The following is a 24,749-nucleotide window of genomic DNA, read 5'->3' as shown; positions in this document are numbered from 1 at the left end:
AGAAAGTAGGCCAAAATAGCTGGCTCCAAATATTTTCTGCTTCAATTCACAGTTCTTCCTCAAATAATATGGACACAGGTTGCTGCACTATTCACTGAATGATTCACCAGCGGAAATGAGATAACAAAAAAAAATAAAAACGTCTCCTTCAGCAAAAGAGAACGAGGGTAAGACCCGTGGAGGTTAGACGAAAGCCAAGAGGTTTCAGAAGATGGGAAGGTGACCAAGACTCGAGCCTTCGAAATGTTCAAGATCTATTTCTTTGGCTGGAATAAAACAGCGGTGGGTGTCAGAGAGAAGGCCATCATCAATCTTAATATTTGGAAGGTGGGGGGAGCCATTTGTACATTCTTTGGTATCGCCATAGGAACATAGCATGCCAGAAGAGCAGAAGAGAGGGCGAGGGAGGAGGATGGAGGAAAGAAGGGAAGAGAAAGAAAGCTGCAAGTTTAAACACCCAAAGGATGCAACAGCTGTTGGGGCAGACACTGCATGTTAACACAAGGCAAATTCACGGGTCCAGCCGCCAAACATCGGTGTCGTGCATTAGAGCAATTCAGGTACCCAGTATCAATTCCGTACACGTACGCAATACTGAGGGTGTAGCAGGGTGTGAAGAGCTCTAGATTAATAATGAAACACGAGTTCGACCAATCAAAAACGTCTGGACGTTTCCTTGATGTGAAGAGCCATAGGTCAGCTCCAAGCATTCGCAGAGTTTAAGATTTCTACCCCACCACCCCTACCCCAAATTTGACTGAGCAATGTATGATTATAGATGAAGTACAAGGAGGATGGCTGTGTGGAGGAGAGAGGGGTGCGTGGGGATACAGTGGGGTTGATTGGGAATAGAGGAGGGGGCAGGTACTCACAGATAACGTGAGGGATTTTCACAGTGCTCACAGCGAGACTCCCAAGAGTAACTGAGCAGGAAGAGAGCTTCAAGCTTTGGTGAAGCACGGAGCAGATGGGGCCACGCCAAAGCTGGGCCCTCGGCCCGACCTGCATCACACACCACATTTGTTCATTGCTTGTTGGAAATCCAACCGGAATGTGCAGAAACATCAGTTCTGCCGCAGTTACGGGGCTGAAGGATGGCAATTCCAAATGCATCAAGGGTGAAGACCGAAGGCTTTAATGGTTCCTTGAAAAGTCCTAAGAAAGGTGCTATTAGACATTTTTGTCTGAAATACAATATGCACGGTTTTTGCAGAGAACGCCAAGCAAAATCATTTTGCTGCAGTAAACTGATGCACTAGATGAACCCTGTGAAGAGGTCATGTGCCGTACAAAGAAGTCACGCCACGCAAAATGACGAGTCGTACACAAAGCAATGATCAACACCCATGTGGCCTTAAGGAAGAATAAAAACCTCAATTACATTCCAATGCACCTTGTTTAAACTCAAAAGCAGAAGCATCTCACAAATCCTCACACAACCCAAATTCCCCAACTACTCATGAGAGGCTGTCTATTCATTACGTACGTACATATGGCAATGTTTTTTGACACCAGCACAAGCATATGTAATAAATTGATGGGCCTTAGAAGAGCACAATTAATGGCACTGCACATGAATGAGTCCCAAGTTGTTAGGGTTAGAAATTAAATCTGTAAATTATTATACTCCATATTCTTCTTTAATGGCCACGATAATTCCCATGTTCTTGTGGGGTTCGCCAGGGAGGCTAGGTCCAAGTCCTTCACGAACCGCTGGCCAGGCATGATAGTCGACGAAGGTTAGAGCAGAAATTTGGAATTTGTTCAGGGTGCTGGCAATAGCTCACCTACTCTTCATGAAGTACACCGTGGGATCTTTAACGTCCACCAACTAATGCCAGTGGACGGGACATCCAGTTTAATGTCCATCCGAGGGACGGCACAGATTGATGAATCACCCTGCCTGTAAAACACCGGGATGACAGTTTATAGCTGGGTCGGGATTCAAACCCAGGCTCGAGAGCTTAGAGGGGAGTGTACATAACTCGAGACCAGCCCCCTCCACCCCTAAAATTATAATACTAAAATACACAATTTGGTTTCTGCCTGTCTGTGGCAAATTAATTCAGTCATTACTTATCCAATCGAGACCAAACTTGTCAAGGGAACGAAGCGTCACAACACAAAGGTTGTAGCTACTTGATTTGCCACCCCTCATCCATCCCAGGGGGTTCCAAAGGTTGGGCCGACGCAAATTCTCTCCCACTGGGAGGAGAGGGTATTACCCCTGGGAGAAGAGGGTATTAAGAGCAACACTTCAGAGGCCTTAACTGTATCACGAGTAAAGAGGCCTTTGCCTTATTTTTGCAGGATGTTTAGCCTATGTTGCTTTAGCATCAACTGCAAAAGATCTGCGTGAATTCCCATGTTGTATTTCCTTCTTTCACCTTAGAAAAACACCATGTTAAGGTGCATACACATAGCAGTTTGAGCATCGTTCCACATTACTGAGGCTTTTTCAAAAGCTGCTTCTAATCACAAAAGTAATAACAACAACGAGAAGGGCACTCAGTAGAGCGCATACCTCTGCCACGTAATGTCATCAAAAGGTTCTGCATTGATTAACAGTGACGATGGAAACAAAATAATGTCTGAAATTCATTTTCTACTGGTAATATTATAAATAAGGCACCAGATTGAAACTGCGCCAACGCGTCCGGAGACAGATACCGCCCCGACGCGTACAGAGACAAACACCACCCCAACACGTCCGGAGACAAACACCACCCCGACGCGTCCAGAGACAAACACTGCCCTGATGCATTCGGACAAAAAACCCTGCCAGGTCATAACCACAGTCTAGATATATCCAGAGACAGAGTGAGAGTGAGAGTGAGAGTGAGAGGAGGGTGCTGCACTGTATTGGGAGGGGGTAAAGCAAGGATCGGACAAACAGAGAGGAGTGCAGGTAGGAGAGTTATCAGAGAGAATATGTTATGTTATGCTTTATAAAACTAACACACACACACACACACACACACACACACACACACACACACACACACACACACACACACACACACACACACACACACACACACACACACACACACACACACACACACACACGCGATATCAGCAATTTTTGGGGAATCAGAAGGTTGGAGTAAGTGTGATTATGGACAACAGTACATCCTGCATGCAACCCAAAATCCTTGAGTAGCTTTCATCGAAAAACGTTGGATTTATATGGATGTTTCAAGGATACGCCCACAAACATGAGGCTTTACAAACAGTTGTATGTGACGGGTGGAAAAAAAAAAGGCTCGGTAATTTAGAAAATATGTTAATTCGGCAAACGGCTCAGAAATCAGGTGTTATTTCACAACTCCTCGCTCAGAATGACTGAGCATGAACAACTCGCCCGGGACGCCGGAGCACGAACAACTCGCCCGGGAAGACTGAGCACGAACAACTCGCCAGGGACGACGGAGTATGAACAACTCGCCAGGGACGCCGGAGCACGAACAACTCGCCCGGGAAGACTGAGCACGAACAACTCGCCAGGGACGACGGAGTATGAACAACTCGCCCGGGACGACGGAGAATGAACCACTCGCTCAGGATGACATCTGGACACCAAGCGGATGGCTGGGCTCCTAACAGCATTTTGGGGGCCCTTGAGGTGCTGAGAGACAAAAATGATTGTTTATTACATTAATTTACATTGTCAGGTCAGGCCAGATTTGATCTGTGACTTGCTGTAGGTACCATGTAAACCTGTACGAACCTGTTTCATGGTCGGGTTGTCGGTGACAAAACCATCTCCCCCATCAGGTTTCCTGGTGAGGAAGGTGTATGGAAATGGACACCCAGCAAGATTGAAAACAAAGCCTGTCAAAGGGCGGAGGAGCTCCTTGTGAGCCAACGGCCATCCATATCTGGTGCCCAACTGTGTCTGCGGACCACCTCCTGCAGTTGGGTTACTTTTGTTTTTTAGGAGGTTGGTGGCAGGATTTGCACCGCGGCCACTGTAAAACACTTCACTCCGTAAAAGAAAAGGTATACGCAAAGAAAACTGACAACCCACTCCATTGGAGTACCTCTTGTGCAGCTATCCTTCGCAGGGCAGCTCACTGGATGCCGGGGTTGGAGCAAAGCCTTTGAGACCCCACACTTTTATGATAGGAGGAAAACCACGGGGTAAACTTTCTGGGTCAGATTGCGGTAGTGTGTATCAGGGTGGAGATGATTTGTCGTCCACCAGACGGCGGTCTCCTTGGGTTAACCTGAGGTGGTCCTTTCCTGGTGGGTGCCTGGAATATCCCATCCCGAAGAGAGGATGATCATCTACCTGTTTCTGTTATCATCTGAGTTCAACCGTTTGAACATCGGTATTGCAGCAATCTTTGAGGTTGAGAGACTAGATAGTGGCGAGATCATGGTGGGTGGTTACACCTACTATTGGTCTGGTCGCTCTGATGGTTACCATGCCCAAGGAGTTGCTGTCGCTGTGTCCAATAAGCTGACTCCAATGATAATTGAGGTAATATCAATCAACAAGTGCATCATGAGATGAATGATTCACCACTCCTTGGGTGTCATTTCCCTGGTCTTTGTATATGGTCCAACTAAGGAGAGTGATATCACCAGGAAGGACACATTATATGCCACGCTGGAGTCTGTGGTTGGTCAGTGGCCCAGGCGAGATACTCTTCTAGTCTTGGAGGATTTCAATGCATCGACTGGAACTGATAGGGAGGGTAATGAGACATGTGTTGGTCCCCATGGGTCTGGAACTGTGAACCAGAATAGCACTAAGTTCCTCGAGGATATTTTTTTGTGTACATTGTTGAGGCTCGTCTAAGAGAACTAACACACAACGCACAGCAAGGGGAGGCATGAGACAATAGGGGGGTGGAAGGGAAAGACAAAACAGTGGGGAACAGAGACATTAGGTGATCTGTGGAAGGGAGAGGGTTTGGGCTGGGAACATGGGTAATACAACATGGACATTACAAGGACTTTCAGGAAGGAATGCAGGGAATTTGAAGGAGAGGGGTTTGGTGTGGATTAACGGGGGTATAAAAGATCGAGGTTTTAGATGGGGGAAGATAAGAGACGGTGGTGAACAGCTGTTTTGAAGGCCTGGAGGGAAGAATAGGAAGGAAGAGAGTGTGGGAGTATATTCCAAAGGTGGGGAAAAAAAAGGAATGAGAGAGTGAAGTTGAGCAGTGATTCGTGATTTTCGTAGTTTTACCAGAAGGGGGTTGTTGGCGGACCTTGAGTGCCCTGCGGAAATATAGGGGGGGGGGACAAATCTGAGACAGAGCAGGGGGGCCAGGCTGGAGAGAAGATGGTTGAAGACAGAAAGACCACCGACCTGCCTGCAGTGAGAGAGTGAGAGGCCAAAAGACTCAGCCTCATCGCAGGAGATACCAATGATCCTAAATGCCTTGGTTTCCACAGTGTGAAGCCGAGAAAGGTGAGAGGCAGGAGCACCAGCCCAAAGGGGAGAGCAGTACTCCATCATGCTGCGGACAAAAGCTTTGTATGTGGTCAGGAGCTCAGGTGGGCCGAGGAAAGACTTTGCACGACGTCATGGACTTCGAAGTCATGGACTTAGGGTGGCTGGTTCATAGTTTCAGCTCACACAGGCTCATCGTTAGACTTGGTATTCCAACGCTGGTGGTGTGGCAAAGGAGATTGACCATGTGCTCGTTGATGGTCGCTGGAGGATGATCCAGAACTGCAGGGTCGACCGGAGTGTTCAGTTCCTCAACACCGACCACAGGGTTGTGGTCGCAACTCTGAAGATGCAGCTTAAATCCGGGAGAATGGTACCATCCCAGCCAAGGCTGGATGTTGGCATGCGCAAGGGTGAGAGGGTAGCTGAGGAGTTTGTGAACAGGTTGAGTGAGGATTTGGGGGGTCTGGGTGCTTTGGGGAATCCTGAAAAGTAGTGGAGTGCCTTCAAGACCACAAACCTTGATATTGCCGGTGGATTTCTTGGAACTCACCGTAGGGGTAGGGCGAAGAAGAATTTTGTCTCTCAAGGGACACTGGATACCATTGACCAGAGTCGCAGGGCCAGGCTGAATGGGAGAGCTGAGGTGTTCAGGGAGTTGAGGAGTAAAACTGTACGTGCACTGAGGGTGGACAAGGAAGTCGATATGCTAGGAATCTGAGAGGGTAGAGCATCACTTGTGGTCAGGTAATTATTGTCCTCCTTACAAGGGAATTTGCACATTGCGTTCCTCCAAGCCCATCCCTCGATGTACCGCAGTTAGAGCAGAGGGTTGTAGGCTCTTGGCAGAGGAGTCCGAAGTGAAGGCCAGCTGGGATGGTTATTTTAAGTGGCTATACCAGGCTAATCCACCATCTGTTGAGTTGGATGTCAGAGGCATTACTATCCCTATTGCTGACCCTCCAATCAACTGTGATCCAACTTCGCTTGTGGAAACACAGGATGCGGTGAACCGGTTGAAATGGGGAAAGCTCCTGGGATCTGTGGCATGTTGAACTTCTCAAGGCTGGTGGAAATGCTGTTCTCACGTCGTTGCATGCAGTTCTGTGCTCTGTCTGGAACTCAGGCATCATCCCAACTGAGTGAAAAAGGGGCCTTGTTATCCCTCTCTGAAAAGGGAAGAGTGATCGACAGGACAACGACAATGACTGAAGGGTGATGCTGCTCTCAGTGCAGGGCAAGGTCTTTGCTCGGATAATTACTGATAGGGTTCATCACCATCTGTTTGAGCACCAGCGCCCAAAGCAATCAGGCTTCACACCAAAGAGGTCAATGACTGACCGTATCCTTGCCTGTTGGGTCCTCACCAAACGCAGACGAGAGTTTCGGCAGGGGCTGTTTGCAGCCTATGTTGATCACTGCACAAAGTTGGATTCAGTGAATTGCGGTGCCCTCTAGAGGATTCTTGGTCTTTGTGGGGTGCCACCAAAACTGATCAATCTGATGTCTGAACTACACTCTGGTACTGAGAGTGCTCTGAGATGTGGTGATACCATCTCCAACTTATTTCCAGTTGTTACTGGAGTTCATCAGGGGTGTGTACTGGCCTCCACACTTTTCAGCACTTGTATGGACTGGATTTTGGGGAGGATGTCGGAGAGATCAAGCTGCGGTGCATCGTTTGGGAATGCCAAGATCTCTGATATTGATTTCACAGATGATGCAGTCATCTTTGCGGAGACTCTGGATATCCTTTTGGGGGCCCTCGAGGTGCTGAATGAGGAGTCAGAGCCGCTTGGATTACGGGTTTCCTGGGTCAAAACTAAGATCCTGGCTTTCAATGACATCTTGGATGCTGCTATCTTGTCTGTACCCATTTGTGTTGAGGATGTTTAGGTCACGGAGAGATTCAATTACCTTGGCAGTGATATTCAAGTCTCTGATGGCCGTGAGCCAGAGGTCAATAGATGTCTGGGTCAGGCCTGGGGAGTCATGGATTCACTGGATCATGGGGTGTGGCACTGTTGGTACCAATGTAGGAGGACGAAAGACCGAGTCTTCAGGTCCTTGGTGCTTTCAGTCTTGCTCTACAGATGTGAGACTTGGACTCTGACCAGGGATCTGAGATGGAGACTTAATTCCTTTGGTACCAGGTCTCTTCGGAGAATCATTGGCTGTCACTGGTTAGACTTTGTGTCCAACAAGCAGTTGCTGAGAGAGACTCAAATGAGATTTGTTACCGGCATATTTCTTGAGCATCAATGACTGCTGATGTATGGACAAGTGGCTTGTTTTCCTGATACTGTTCCTGCTCATCAGATTTTCTCAGCGAGGGAGCCTCTTGAGTGGAGGAGGCCAATAGGCTGACCACGTGACTCCTGGTTGCAGCAAGTTAATCAGCATCTCAAGGAGATGGGGATGGCCCAGCCATATGCCTGGGGGATGGCCAGACTGAGGCCCCTGGAGTACTGGCGGAAAGTGGACGCAGTGACGCGCTGCTCCGGTGCATGCTCCCATCCCTGACCTGACCTAAGTTGAACTTTTGGCCTATGTTGACCTCAATCATAATTGGTGCTTGAATTCAATGAATAAATATGCAACTCCTCTTCAAATTTCAAGTCAATCGGATGAAAATTGACAATTTTAGAAATTCGGCCGATGTTGACCTTTTGGCTTCTGTTAACCTCAAAAATCATTGTTGGTTGAATTGTGACATGATATGCAAATCCTGTTCAATTTTCTTGTCAATCAGATGAAAATTGAGGATTTCAGAAATCTGACAAATTTGTTGACCTTTGGCCTATGTTGACCTTTTAACCTCAAAAACAATAGGCTTCTTGCTTTTGACTAATTCTAGCAGGTGGTGAAGTTTTGTGAAAATCAGTTTAAAATTGTGACCTGTTAGCAATTGACATACAAACAAACAAACAGAATAACAAAGTCAACCGACCAATATACTTTTAAAAATCTTCAATTTTGGAAGTAACAAGATATACTTGCAAAATCCAGCTCCCCACTCCTCCAAAAAATTGCCATGGATACATCAATTGTTTATTTCATTAAGATTACAATTGATGATCTTAAAAATTACCCCCGTGTCGGGGTGACGGTCATCTCTATAATACAGTCAAAGCTCGTTACTATGCCACCGTCGGGACCGAGCAAAAATGGCATAGTAGCGAGAGTGGCATAGTAACGAGATTTTGTAAAATCGGCCTTATTTTCTCAAGTTACCCATCTGTAGTTAATCTTTAGACAAAATTTATTCCAGCAAGTAAAAGGCACGACTGTTGTATAAGCTAAGTGAATGGAGAACATACACACACTAACAGAGTTCACACACTAACATATGGCATGGCGAGAAATTCACGACACACAAAGCTTTCAAGAATCGTCGGCTGGCTCATCTTCTTTCGGCGGATCTCGTGCATCTCGTTGTCTAGCCGATCGCACGCTTGCATCACACCGGGCTTCCCGCTTCTCTGCTGCATGAACTTCCGGACGGTGCTGCAAGCACGCTGGGCTTCCTCGAACGGAACGATTTCCTCCTCAACAGTTACCTCGTCATCTTCGCTTTCCACCGGCTCCTCACTGCACAGAATCTCCTCCGCAATCTCCTCCAGCGTGAAATACCCGCCAGTCGCGAGGCGCTCGTCGGCTTTGAGAAAGTCAGACAGCTCGATCTCCTTGTTCTCGTGCATCTTTTCCTCGGCAGGCAGAGCTTCCCAGATGTCGGGCAGCTCCGCATCCTGTGGCTCAGTTTGGATCTCCTCTTCGATGAACTTGGCCTTCGCGAAACAGTTCCTGATCGTCGACTTGCTGACCTGCTCCCAAGCACGCCGGGTGACGTGTAGAGCGTCGAGCAACGTGAACTTGAACTCCTTTCCCTCGTCTATGGCCTCAAGCCGGCGGCATAGCAGGAGCTTCTTGTAGTGGCGCTTGAGGTTCTCTATAATTCCCTGATCCATTGGTTGCGAATTGGCTGTCGTGTTGGGTGGGAAGAAGACCGGTTGGATGTTGTTCAGCTCGAGCTTGGGAGGGTGGCCAGAGAAGTTATCGAGACAGACCAGCACTCTGCGTCCCTGCTGGCCGAGTCGTCCGTCCCACGCACGCAACATCTCCTCGAAAAGCTCCGCCGTCATCCACGCCTTCGAGTTCGCCTTGTACTTCACCGGGATCTCTTTGTTCTTGAAGGCACGGGGTTTCTTGGAATTGCCAATCACCAGAAGAGGGAACTTCTCGCTGCCGCTCATGTTTGCCCCAACCAGAAGAGTGATCCTTTGCTTGCTTTTCTTTCCTCCAGTACACCGCTCTCCCCTGAAAGCCATGGTCTTGTTCGGAAGCAGCTGCCAGAAGAGTCCAGTCTCGTCCAGGTTGAAGACGTCGTCTGCGGAGAACTGCCAGTAAGGGCCGGAGAACCTATTGTTGCCACTCAAGAAGGGATTGCGAATCCACCGCTCCAGCTTCGCCCTGCACTGTCTTGAACGTGATGCCGTGGCGCTTCTTGAAATTGCCCAACCAACCGTCGCTCGCCATGAAGTCTGGGATGTGCATCAGCTCGGCCAGTTTCATCGCCTTCTCCTTGATCAGATCGCCGCTGATAGGCACATTCTGTCCTCTTGATTGCTTCAGCCACATGAGCACTCCCTCATCAAGCTTCGGGTCGTGAGCCTGCGTCAACTTCATGCGCTTCGATGGAAATCCAGCTTTGATTGCAGCCTCGATTGCATCCTTCTTGCTGAGAATGCCCTTCACGGTGGTTCTCTTAACTTCGACGCCCCCATTTCTTGCTAATCTCCCTGGCCAACTTGGACTGATTCGGCTCCTTCTTCGCGGCATCGATGATCTCCTTCTTCTCCTTCAGCGTAAAGTCGGTTCGCTTGCGTTTCTGAGCTGACATTATGGGCTGAATTTGAAAAAAAATGATGTCACTGTTGTACGTGTGCCTGCGTGTCTGTGTGTGTGCTCGCGCTTTTTTGTGTCTTGTTGTGCGTGTTGTGATTGGCTTGTTGTGGCTGGCATCGGGGAGAAGAATCGCGTGTTTTGACACAGTCTGACTATGCGCGTACGTATTGAGTTATGTTGTGCGCAGCTGGACTGTAGTTCGTCGCTTCGCCTTTGGACGTGAGTGTGATAATCGAGCACTGCGCAATACAGACTTTTTCACGACTCGTGCCTTTTAACAGTCACACAGTAGTGGCATGGTAGCGAGAGTAGGGGGTGGCATAGTAAATTTATTTTGTATTGAATTTTGTCGGGACCGAGCAAAAGTGGTATAATAGCGAGAGTGGCATAGAAGCGAGGTGGCATAGTAACGAGCTTTGACTGTACCACAAGTTCTCAATGTTCAGTTATGACCGAAGACACTGCGCAGCTCGAACTGCGCAGTTTGGTTAAAGATGACTCGGCATTTTGGCGCACGCGCACAAAATTATATTTTGAAAATAAATGCCGACGTTTACATTTCGGGTTTTGAAACTTTTGCACCTTCGGCGGAAAATGTATAAACATAAAAGGCTAAAAATGTGTTTTATATTTATATTTCATTTCTTCTTCCTTCCTTCTTTGCGAATCGCATCGGCGTTTTTGGCCATCTTCCAGATCACGTGACGATCAAACGGGAAGGAAATTCAAAAATCTGTCTCGTTAGATACAAGATAATATTTTTTACTATCATAATCAATAAACAGTTGCCGAATATCTTGTAGAATGGCAGACTAGATAAGTTTTGAAAATGGCGATTTTTATAACTTACGTGACCTCGTAACCTCGTCCCTGACCATGAACCCGGACAAAAGTTGTATCGTTGTGCAACACTCATCGACCTCTACCCACATAATAAGTTTCATCAAGATCGGAAAGAAAAATTGTTGACGGACGGACGTACGGACATTTGGTCCCGCTTTATTAGGTCATCTCGGCAGAGATGACCTAATAATAGCTCAGGTCAATCGGATTAAAATTGATTATTTTTCAGATGAAAATTTATTTTAGAAAGCTGACCTTGAGTTGACCTTTGACCGAAAAAAATAGTTGGTATCCCATAGTGGAGGAGAAATGGATGTTTGCGAGGGCGAGGTTGAGGACTTGGGGTTTGTGAGGAGACCTTGGTGACTTAGGGTTTGGAAAGGGGGACTTGATGACTTGGGGTTTGGGAAGGGGGCTTGATGACTTCGGAGGGGGGCTTTAGTTGAAGTTTTGGAGGGGTGATTGATGACTTTGGGTTTGGGAGGGGGAGAGAAGTTGAGGACTTGAAGTCACATTGTGCAACTTGACTTGGGGTTTGGGAAGAGGGCTTAATGAATTTAGGTTTGGGAAGTGGGCTTGATGACTTGGGGTTTGGGAAGGGGGCTTGATGACTTGGGGTTTGAGAAGGGGGCTTGAGTTGAAGTTTTGGAGGGCCGATTGATGACTTTGGGTTGGGGAGTGGGGTGGGGGGGGGGAGAAGTTGAGGACTTGAAGTCACATTGTGCAGCTGTTCCGCAGGTACCTGCTAGTCCACTATAATATTCTCAGCCAATCGCTCTGAAGTTTTGTCCGTCCCAACCGGAGCTTGGCTTACTGGCCTGACTCAGCCCACAATTGTAATCTGAAAAACATATCATATGTCTGCCATTTATAGGCCTCAGGCTTCAGTCCGAGGGCCTCAGGTTAGGGCCTCTGATGTACATTTAAAGACTGAACAATGTCTCTTCTATCATGAAAGAAAGATAAGTTTTGATTCCCACCCATGGAGAAGAAATGAGGCAATACATATTATTTTCAGGCACGATGGAGGCAGTAGTCGATTGCCTATACACCACCCAGAGAAAAATTTTGAACATTCAACAGGAATTCTAAGTTTATGTTCATTTGAAAACTGAACAACCCATCATCTCTCATGAAAGAAAGGTATGTTTTGATTACAACCCATGCAGAGAAAAAAAAAATAGTCATGATAAATATTTGAAGTCTGACAAAAACAAACTCCAACCTGTCCTTTCACGCCTATACACCGGCAAAAAAGACATAGAAAGTTGTTGTACGTAATTTTGGTTTTGCCTGAGTTTTCAAGCTGAATAGTGTGCAAATACAGGATTTATAAACAAACCGTATTTCACATGTGCATGGACACGAAGTCTCATATTATGTGAAGTAAAGAGATTGTTTACATTACATTACATTAGTTCTGGATCTGCTAAATCGCCAGTAACTATTTTGTAAAACTCTACGTGCAGCATCTGACTTAAGATGTCCAAATTGTCATGCATGTTGCTGGAGAGCCAAGCTGTGACACACACGCAGGCACTCACACACTTTTTTGCGTGTCTTGGACTATCATGAGTACCTCATTTGCAAAGCCTTTTGAACACCGCACATAAGCATTTATTTATGAACTTCCTCTTCCCCCTTACCCTCCTCATGGCATATAGGACAAAGACGTGAAGAGTCTTCCGGTGTCCTTTTAAATGAATCACAAAGACATTAATCAGTAGAAAAGGTAAAAATAACAAACAAAAAGGTAAAATAATTAGTAGACAAGGTAAAAATACCAATAACCAAAAAGGGAAACAAACCTGAATACCAGCATCATGAGATACTTGGTCCAATGGGGATGCCGAACAGACAAACCCTAATATAAATACCGTACGCACATGCTATAGATACTAGGCATAGCTAATCACAAAGAAGGGACAGCATATACATTTGAAGAGTAAATAAGCAGATGAGTAAACAAACATGGGGAAAGGCTGATTGGCAGGCGACGATACAGACAAGAGAACGCAGATAAAACAGACAGAACTCAGGGAAATCGCGTTTGGATGAAATGACTGCAAGATGGGAAAATGTGCCATTTCATTAAACACCGACAGTGATGTCAAAGATCAAAGCTGTGGTTAGAGCATGTTTCTCAACCTTATCGTACTCAACCAAATAGTCCTCCCTAAGAATGAGCGAATTTCAAGGAAAACAACCAAAGGGAGGCCTCGAGGGCGTCACTCTGTCGCAATGTTTCCACATCATCAGGACCTGTGAATGTACATCCAGATGGAAAGAAAGTTTCTGGTCGATAAATAATCCTGACTTCTTGCCATTTTAAAACACACATTTTGTGAAACGCTTAGATTAGGCTGTTAATAGAACACGACACTGTAGAATTATCGGCATAGCTAACTCATTTTCAAGTTCAGCTTTCTACCTGAAGAGGTGAGTTGATTATACAAAACAGGAACACCCGATATGCACAACCAAGTAAGCCTCACAGGGCAGACGACAACTTTATGCCTCATGGAAGCACGAGAATGTTCCCAGGAGGAGCCGAATGTCAAGGTACATCGAAATTAATAAATAAGTAAGTGTAAAAACGTTAAACACAAGAACTTCAAACAAAACGTTGGGGGAAAAGGGAATCGAGGGAAGAGACTGCAGGCAAGTTTTGTCGAGGGACATGTGTGGCTAAACTTGAAAGCCAGAGAAGTTTCTTGAAAACACCGCATCGTATTCAATGAGGTTTAAAAATTCATTCAGGGTCTCGCGCACCATGCTGCATCTCCCTTAAATTACTACCGCAGACCCTCCGGTGGACAGTGTGCTCGGGCCGGGGCGGGGGGCCGGCTGAAGCCCGAACAGACAGCCAGAAGATAAAAGCTCGAGACAAACGAGGTGCGCAGGAATGCGACAGGCCAAGCAGCAGGCTCAGGCGCCGCCGTTATCAGGAGTGCACACGAGGCTTGAAGCCGGACCCACAGTGAAGCTCCACCTTTCTCCCGGTCACTTATCTCCCCGATGAGCCGAGAGGGCTGCAGAGCGAGCCAGCAAGTACAGATTCTCTCAAGAGTACTACATGCCGCTGGACCTCAACACACCTTACATAGGTCATATTTTAGAGGCAAGCCAGATAAAAAAAAAATCTGCTCGTGTCATCACTTTCTCCAAATTTTTTCAGGATCGTGAAAGTGCAGTATTTTCAACAAGCAGAAAGCAGCAATAATAAATAAATAAAACAAGCTTTTGCCATATTTGATGCGTATGTAGTTCTGTCGGATTATAGTGAGTAATGAGGGCATGACACCCAAAGAGGGGCTTCTTTTGATAAAGGACAATATGTAAACAATCAAAACAAGAAAATATGCCTGGCTGCTTTGGAGGAGTCCAGAGATGGAAGAAATTCAGCTGGGAGAAATTTCATCCTCGACGCGTCTTCCTATTAAAAGAAATAAAATCTCCTGCAAGTTTCAGTGCTGCCCCACAACCGGTGTTAACCTTCCCACATGCCCTTTCCCACGCCACAGCTGCAAGTCTTCAACTGCATCTGTATCTCGAGACATGTTGCACGCTCGTGACGCCGACAGTCTTGCGTTCCTTGCGGACGTTCGCACTCTGCGCCGCAGCAGTGACAATACCGAGGAGAGACCTGTGCCCAGAGGGGCTTCACACATGCCAATCACGACCCTAACAGGATGTATTTTCAAGCCCTGCCTTCATTTGGTCGAGATAAGTGCAGCGCTAGTTCAGCTAATCTGGAGCACTTATCATAGTTTCTTGGTTATAGTGCTCACTTTTTTCTATAAATAATATGTTTTGAAGTTGTTTTTTGGGGGGGAGAGGGAGGGGGTGCACAATAGGTATGTAGAATCGTATTTTCCATTCTTACCTCATAAGGAAATTCCATGATCACGGCTTGTTTACACAGGAAGAATTACGTGTATATATTTGGGAGGGAAATGGTGAGTATTAAAAGTACGTTCTAGAACAGTTAAAATACCAATGAAATTGAAATACAACATAAACTACAAAATAATTTTATATTTTCGTAATATAATGGAGAAGAAAGAAAAAATTCTCAGAAATAGCTCACAAATCCCGTTACACGATCATGTATGTCCCCACTTAAGTGAAGCAAATCTTCCTGGATTCTATGCCCCCAACCACACACCCCCAAACCCCTCCCCCTCACTAAGCAAATAAAATAAATAGCCACCCCTATAAGCCATACACACATTGGGGTAAAGAACAAGGGAAACCAGAGATCCGATTATTGCTTCCTGCTTCATTGCTGTTAAATATTACGCAATTTCAGAGCTTCTTACATTTATGAATGCACAATTCACTCATTTACTGGAAATATTCATCACCTGATAAATATAATGATTAAAATGCATACTTTACAACTTTATTCAGTTGATTACAAACAAATTGGTATTGTGACCGATGTATTATTAGAATTCTTGCCTTTCGCTCCTGGTGGCACCATGTTTTCAAAGATTTTAGCTGTTACCCCCCCCCAAAAAGGGGGGTGAGCTTGATGCATGAGTGTGTACTAGACTCAAGAGAATAAGGTGACAAGTGTTCGTTCTATGTGGGAGAAGGAGTCGGGGTTTTGAGGGGGGAGTCTCTTCAATATGATCTCAGATTCTGCAGATTCGTAATCGATCAATGATGGGCAGATACAACCTATCTGAGCCTTATCAGAATACGTCCTGGATTCCTGGATTCCCAGCCATCCCCTCACCCCCCCCCCCAATTACTTTTATACCCAAAAAGCAGTAAAATATTTTGTGATGATCCCCATTCGTTTTACAGTTAGCACCATTGTCAGTGGACTTTCAGAACGAAGTTTCCAACTCCCAGGGAGAGCTTGATACTGGAATCCCACAGAGGGAGACTCATGTGCAGGAAGGCATACATTCAAATCGCACAGACAAACAAATCCAAGGAGCGACAAGCCCGTCTTTTCCCCGGCCTGGCACAGCCTTTCGCCAGCAACTGCTGGGTCATTAATCAACCGGATCCTCCTTCCTTTCCTCTCGCCCTGCACTTCTCCCCCTCCACGTTTCGTGCCGTGCCGTCGCGTACTCATAGCAAAGCAGGGGCTTTCGGCCTATCGCTAAAGAGCAGCAACAACAGAAGAAAAAAAAAAGATGAACACCACAACAGCACTAAAACTCCTCCCAAGAGAGGGGGAGGGAAATATCAGCGGCCAGGATTTTTTACATACCTGCTGCCCAAACTTGTCAGGAGGTTCTTTACGTGGCCACATAAATTCCGTTTTGCCCCATCCAAGCCGTTTTTGACATTCACTTTTGACCCATGTTGCATAAGTTTCCAAATCTACGACTGATTCGCTGAAGAAAAACGTAAACTCTGACACAGAAACGGCATTCACTGTCCAGGTGCTCGAACAAGCGAATGACCCGGATTACCCCAAAAGATTCCTTTTTATTTTTTCTCCACCCAAAAGACGCTTTCTTCCTGCGTACAACTTCAATTGTACTTTGCAGCCTAGTACGTGAGACAGGAAATTTGTACATACAGTTTCTCCAGTCATGTTAAATAGTCTCACAGAAAAAGTTGGTAAATTCACTGCAATTAAAAGAAGGCCTAAGTTCCATGACTATGCGAAACAGCAATGTCGTCGTGAGCACAGTAGCAAGAGGACCATTGTGACCCTAGTAGTGTCAAAACCGTGACAAGTCAATGGATGTGCAATCGGTCCACAAAAACTGTAAACCTTTGTATGGTACAAGCAAGTCCATTTCTGTCAAAGACTTCAGTGCAAGGAGTCAGGCTGATTGTGTTACTATAAACTCAACAGGTATCGTCTGACTTCTTTGTCTGCTATATTTAACAAAGCTTATATTGGCAGATACTCATGGAAGATGTGAACAAGGGAAAGGGAAGGTATAAAATACTGACTTTGGAGAGATGCACCTCATGAACATCATTCTTAAGTAAAACCTTGATGAAAAAAAAGTTACCAACTTAATCCTCCAAAACCTCAGCAGATCCTTAAAGTGTGTGCGTGTGTGTGTGTGTGTGTGTGTGTGTGTGTGTGTGTGTGTGTGTGTGTGTGTGTGTGTGTGTGTGTGTGTGTGTGTGTGTGCGCGTGTGTGCGTGCGTGTGTGAGTGTTGCAAAAATGGCTTCTAAAGGGTTTAGATCATACACCTTAGAAATAGTTTCCTTGGTACATGTACGAGTACAAGAATGAGGTAATTTAATTGTGATGAAGGATTATGCGTCAATATTTGTGTAGAAAGCTGTGGTCTTCCCTCACTAATGTTTGTGTCGAAAACCACTGCTCCCTTAAAACCCTTTTTAATGTTGTATTCTTTGTAATCCATCTTATATGTGCTTTATAGAGGAGTCTGGCCTTGTAATGGCAGACACACACTCATTTTTGTGCCAAAACCTGAGCCTCACACATTCTGGAGGAGTCGAGAGACGAGGCGGATTTCCCAAGAATTTACGGCCAAACTGGGACAGGGTGGGATGACGTCAAAAGCCGGTGTCCTAGATGCCCATATAAGGTCCACACACCCACAGGAGTCTGATTGTCCAGAGGTCGCGTTGTGGTTTAGTGAGAGTCCAGTCTGGAAGAGGTCAGAACGTCGTCATGGTCCGATCCAGTTCACAGGGTCGAGTCCCGTTTGAGGGTTCCAGTTCAGTACGGTACAGAAAGCCAAGGCTGCAGGACCTGCACAATCGCTTTTCCACCTCTTGCCCGCATGAGAATGGCTGGGTTCCTATCGATGCAGAGTGCGCTGCCCCTCTATGTCCAAGCTACAGAGCAGTTCACTTTATGAAGAGCATCAAGGTGCCCACACAGCCCATAGCTGATATTTCTCTCTCATCCTTCTCCTGGTCCATCTACTGTGGTATGCTTCAGGGCCCATTAAGGAATAGTTTACTTAAGACTCTTCTGTCCATACGAAATCCAGGGCGCGTATTTCGGCATCAATTAATAAGTTTATACGTAAAGTGTTGGTGTGATCCCTGTTTTTCCTACCCCTTTTCTGGAGTACACATATGAATGCACTGGATCTCGTGATAACTTTTTCATGTCACCACAATTGCAAAGCCGTGCAGGCTTATACAGTGGCCTGCAAAAATATTCACCCCCTCCAAAGTTTTCACATTTTGATGCTACCTGAACTTATTTCATGATGCTTTCAAATCAAACTTAATATATAGCGTTTTCGCAAACTACTCCAAAGTGAAAAAGCGAAAAAAAATGCAGACAAGGAGATTTAAGGTGCAACTCACTTTAGTCAACCAACAAGGCAAACATGAAGACCAAGGAGCTTTCGAAAGAAGTCAGACATAAAGTGGTGGAGAAGCATTCAGGAGAGGGTTATAATAAAATTTCAGTCACTCATCAATGTGAGAACAGTGAAATCATCATTAAGAAGTGCAAGATGTATCATACCACCCAGACTCAACCATGATTAGGTCGCACATCAAAACTCAGAAGCGGACAAGAAGGAAACTGGTTTGGGACATCACTGTAAATCCGCCAATGACTTTGAAAGATCTGCATGTCTGAGATGGGGGTCAGTGTTCATCAATCAACAACATCCCATTCCGTTCACAAATTTGGCCTTTATAGACGGGTAGCAAGAAAGAAGCCATTACTGAAAAAGACGCATCTAAAAGCTCACATGGAGTTTGCGAAAATGGTTTTGTGGTCAGACGAGACGAAAATTGAACTTTTTGGTCCAAATTAAATGCGTTACATCTGGAGCAAGCCAAACACTGCACATCACCCAATCAACACCATCCCTACTGTCAAGCATGGTGGTGGCAGCATCATGTTATGGGACTGCTTTTCATCAGCAGGGACAGACAAGCTTGTCAGGATAGAAGGGAAAATAGACGGTGCAAAGTACAGGAGAATCCTTGATGAAAACCTGCTTGAGTCAGCAATGAATCTGAAACTGGGTAGGAGATTCACATTTCAGCATGACAATGATCTGAAGCACAAAGGTAAAGCCACACTGAAGTGGCTGAATAAGGATAAAATTAATGTTCTTGAGTGGCCCAATCAAAGTCCTGCCTTGAACCCAGTTGAACATTTATAGCGAGACTTGAAGATTGCAGTCCATCGATGATCCCCAACAAACTTGGCAGAACTAGAGAAATTTTCACGTGAAGAATGGGTAAATATTTCACCATCTCACTGTGCAAGGCTGGTGGAGATCTACCCAAAAAGACTCATAGCAGTCATTGCTGCGAAAGGTGCTTCCACCAAGTACTGACCAAAGGGGCTGAATATTTTTACAACAGGAAATTTTGACTTGTACATGTTTTTTGCAGGTATTCCTGACATGTAACCTCCTTCAACTATAACTGTTTCGTTTGATCTCTTCAGTTATGAATAAAAAAGTTCATTTGGAAAAATTGTTTCAACATAATTTGTAATGAATGTAAATGTGGCGTTATTGGTAGCGGTGAATCCTTTTGTAGGCAGGCCACTGTAATTTCTAGAAAGGACAGATTTAGTGGGATGAAAAGCATTCAAGTCCAAACCCCTCTCCCAATGAGTGTGACAAACCGCAATAATTCATCATTTTGAGTGGCTCGGTGGGAGGAGGAATCCGGCGTGTCGCTTGATCGACCTCAGACGAATTAATTGAGCTAGGTAAAGGCTCAAATAGGCCCTCGATCCAGCTCATTGTGTCTGGGCCGATTGGCCGATGTGACTGCCATAATATTATATATATATATATATATATATATATATATATATATATATATATATACATATATATACATATATATACATATATATATACATATATATATATATATATATACATATATATATACATATATATACATATATATACATATATATATACATATATATACATATATATATATATATATATATATATATATACGTACATACACATACATATACATATATACAGTAAGCCCTTGAATATTGCGGGTTTTCACCAATCTTGGCAATTTCTTTATATCCCGATTTTGAAATAGTGGGGTTTAACTTTGACCAATGGTGTTTTTTGAGCTGAGCTGTGATGTTTATCTCGCATCACGATTGTTTCCCATGCACTGTTAATAATGGAATGGCACCGAAGTCGAAAACGATAGTGATTTGCAGGACAAAAGTGATTCATTTAATATTATTTATTTCCTGGTTTACAGAGCTACAGGACCATTTATAAAAGAAACACATCCACAGATTACAAAGGAAAACGTTTGAAGAGATTAATAGGGGAGGAATAGTGAGGACGAGGGGGCAAGTTTAGTCTGCAGGAGGGAGGAGACTTCATCGCAAAGCCGATACATATTTATTTTACATGTTTATTTCAATTGCGATGTGTAAAGTTTTGGCTGCCGCCCACTTGCCTCTCTATTTCCTTGAAGCCTGAGAACCTAACCCCCTTTTTCCCATAAAAAAAATTGGTTTTGACTATCGTGGTTTTGATATACGAGGTGTCATCAAAAAGCTTTATCCCCTTCAAAATGAAATCATTTTATTTAATTGAGCTTTACCTAGCTCAATGAAATAAAATGAGCAATTTGTTGTGGTCAAACACCCAACCTGTCCACCAAGTTTCATCCGAATCCGTCCACAACTTTTTGAGATATCGTGCTATATATTAGTTTAGCCCTATCTCTCAATGGTGAAGAATCACTCAAAAAAAGAATGAAACAATTACATTAAACATTAAACACTTACATCATTAATCTCCTTCGAAATTCTGCCCTCCCACACATACATACTTGTTCCACCATTCCTGCCACTGTTGGAAACATTTTTGCGTTCCGCGCTCAGCGTCGAGAGATTCGTTCCGCGCTGAAGCAGACCAGACGCTAATCCCCATATTCTTCTCGCGCTCGTCCCGACAACCACGCTCCCAGCCGGTCCAATAGCACCGCAACCTTATTCACACTTGTCCAGGGGGGAGGGGACGCCTCCTCGCTACCCACTCTCCCTCACTGGACGGTTTTGGCGAGCAAATGCGCTCGTCGCCTCTGTCATTGGCCAAAACGGGCGCCAAGTCCGTTTATTGGCCCGGGGCATGGTGACGTCACGTGGACCGCCTTTCCCACCGTGGCGGGGTGATTGGCTGAGCGGCGGCCACCTCACTCGTTGCACACTGATTGGTCGAGGGTCACCACGAGGCTCCTCCTTGAACTCCGCCCACCACGGGCGCCATGGCGTCGGCTAGAGCGAGATGAAGGTGAGGGTGATGCGGGTGTTGTTGTAGAAGATTTATGGATGTAATTCAAATCCTAACTATCAAAATAACTTCGCAGCACATGTACATTTAATTCCCATTACACCAGGGACGGGACCCTAACTAGAGACACGTACTTATCGAAATAACTAAGCTATGGGGATGGCTGTCTGTCCGTGTGCACAAGGCTTCCAGATTCTTAACAATATATACACACATATATATATATATATATACATATGCATATATACAGTACGTATACATACATACATATATATATATATATATATATATATATATATATATATATATATATATATATATATCCCTGTGTGTCGTAAGAGGCGACCAGGGTTGCGTCAGGAAGGGCATCCGGCGTAAAAACCTATGCCAAATCAGTATGCGGACAACAAAACGAATTTCCATACCGGATCGGTCGAGGCCCGGGTTAAATGGAGACAGTTGGTCCGCTGTGGCGACCCCTAACGGGAGCAAGCCGAAAGAGGAAGATATATATATATATATATATATATATATATATATATATATATATATATATATATATATATATATATATATATATATATATATATACAGTATATATACAGTACATATACATACATACATCTAGTCCGTGTGTGTGTGTGTGTGTGTGTGTGTGTGTGTGTGTGTGTGTGTGTGTGTGTGTGTGTGTGTGTGTGTGTGTGTGTGTGTGTGTGTGTGTGTGTGTGTGTGTGTGTGTGTGTGTGTGTGTGTGTGTGTGTGTGTGTGTGTGTGTGTGTATATATATATATATATATATATATATATATATACACACACACACATCTTCTTCTTCTTTCGGATGCTCCCATTAGGGGTCGCCACAGCGGATCATCCGTTATGATCCGCATACTGATTTGGCATAGGTTTTACGCCGGATGCCCTTCCTGACACAACGATAAGGATTGGGTTGCGCCATGATTCCAGGCTGCCCTACACCCTCTCATCGCACGGTCAGGCACAGAGCTCCCGTCTTCAAGCGATCCTCCAACCCAAGCCTCCGATTCGCCGGATTACAGGCGCACGCCACTACGCCCGGTATATATATATATATATATATATATATATATATATATATATATATATATATATATATATATATATATATATATATATATATATATATATATATATATATATAGTCAACCCCCGCTTCATCATGGTTCACCTATCACGCCCCCGGTTCATCGCGGGTTTTCCCTTGGAACCGAACTAATTTTTTCTGCGGATTCCCCCGGTAAATCGCGGTAATAATATATAAAATATAAATTATTTCAGCAATAAATTATAACGCGTGGTGCTCGACCAGTCACACAACGCATGAGACAAAGTTTCGCTTGTGAACTTCGAATATTTTCTACGTTTTCTCTCCAAGCCCCACGATGCCGCCCAAATGCCCTGCACCTTCTAAGGCTTCTGGCAAGGAACCGAAGCGCCAGAGGAAGGTCCTGGGACGCTCCAGGAGAAGGTTAAGGTTAAGGTGCTAGATATATGCTTCGGGAAGGAAAAAGGTTTGCCGCTGTTGGACGAGCACTGCTCATACCCAGCACCTCAAAACCGACCAGACAGACTAGTCGATCTCCGGCACCTCAAACCCAATCATTGCCAAACCGACGAGACCAGACTAGTCGATCTCTGGCACCTCAAACCCAATCACTGCCAAACCGACCAGACCAGACTAGTCAATCTCAGGCACCTCAAACCCAATCACTCCCAAACCGACCAGACCAGACCAGACGAGTCGATTTTTTGGGGAGGCGTCCATTCATCGCGGATTTTCACTTAGCGCGGGGAGGTTTGGAACGTAACCCCTGCGAGAAACGGGGGATTACTGCATATATATATATATATATATATATATATATATATATATATATATATATATATATATATATATATACACACAGTCTATATATATACAGTCTATATGTATATATACATACATACATACAGTACATATATATACACATGTATATATACATACATATACATACATATATATATATATATATTATACACACACACACACACGAAACAAATGTGTATTTGTGGGAAAATTACATGCCCAGACCAGGAATCAAACCCAGGTTCTCTGGAAACCGTACCAGTGTTCTGCCATCTGAGCTACACTACATAGCCAAAAGTATGCGGACACCCCTTCTAATAAGTGGATTAGGCTATTTCAGCCACACCCATTGCTGACAGGTGTATAAAATGAAGCACACAGCCATGCAAACTCTATAGACAAACATTGGCAGTCGAATCGGCCGTACTGAAGAGTTCAGTGACTTTCAACGTGGCACCGTCCTAGGATGCCGCCTTTCCAACAAGTCAGTTCGGAAAATTTCTGCCCTGCAAGAGCTGCCCCGGTCAACTGTAAGTGCTGTTATGGTGAAGTGGAAACGTCTCGTAGCAACAACAGCTCATCCGTGAAGTGGTAGGCCACACAAGATCACAGAACAGGACCGCCGAGTGCTGAAGCGCGTAGCCTGGAAAATCGTCTGTCGTCAGTTGCAACAATCACTACCGAGTTACAAACTGACTGTAAGCAATGTCAGCACAAACACTGTTCATCGAGAGCTGCAGGGTCAAAGCAGCTAAGTGTGAGCCAAATTGTTTCAGAAGTCATGAAAAAAATCAATTTTCATGTACAGTGAAGTTGTTGCAGGTTAAAAAATTTAAAGTTTGCAAGTTAAAAATGTGAAAAAAAATCCAAGATTCACTGAACATTTTGCAAAAAAAAGTTTATAAAAAGGATTGGTCATCACAAAATGTCATCATTTTCAAAATAGTGTTGGATTTTTTGATTTGGTCAGGCTGATATGCAAGTTTTCAGCTCAAACAACAGCAAAGTCAGCTCTAATGATTGGTCCAGGACAAAAACATTGCAGTTTCGGGGTTTTATAGCTTGTACCATTGTTTCATAATGCTAAGTGAACCATTGTTTAAAATGACTATCAGCTCATCGATGACTGTCATTCGAAGGGTCAAAAACCCAAAATTGTCCAGAAATAATAACCTGAATAAAATACTGCATCAATGCCATCAGTCAGCTTAGTAATATAATCAAAAGCATTTATTATGGAAAATAACATGAATTACACAGAAAAATCACCTTTCTGAAAATGTGATGGACCGGTGGAGAAATTTTCATCGGATGATATTTTCACTAATAGGGGGAATAAAGGAATGATACTTGGTCAGATTAATCACTCCCATTGTATTTGAGTATATAACCAACAACAATTTAATTTCCATGTTATTAGTCTAAACTATTGACTGCAATGCAAAATGTGACGGACCGGTGGAGATTTTCACTGGCCAAACCCAA

At 44.6% G+C, this 24,749-nt stretch overlaps 1 protein-coding gene across 14 annotated transcripts in view; it reads right to left on the bottom strand.

The window, feature by feature from the left end:
* The window catches only part of LOC147014660 (SUMO-specific isopeptidase USPL1-like), a 212,004-nt gene that overhangs the window by 151,630 nt on the left and 35,625 nt on the right, over positions 1-24,749 (bottom strand). For all 14 annotated transcript variants that reach the window (XR_015050852.1, XR_015050851.1, XR_015050853.1 and 11 more), the window contains exon 5: positions 873-1,002. Coding sequence is in view for 10 of the 14 variants with exons in the window: in XM_085852816.1 (XP_085708942.1) it covers positions 873-1,002 (130 nt within the window). In the remaining 4 variants the exon portion in view is untranslated. The remainder of the gene's footprint in view (positions 1-872; positions 1,003-24,749) is intronic.

This window comes from Eptatretus burgeri, chromosome 13, assembly GCF_056783735.1.
Source record: "Eptatretus burgeri isolate ZD-2024b chromosome 13, Ebu_testis_v1, whole genome shotgun sequence".
NCBI classification, from domain to species: Eukaryota; Metazoa; Chordata; class Myxini; order Myxiniformes; family Myxinidae; genus Eptatretus; species Eptatretus burgeri.
This window is presented reverse-complemented; position numbering and strand designations above follow the sequence as displayed.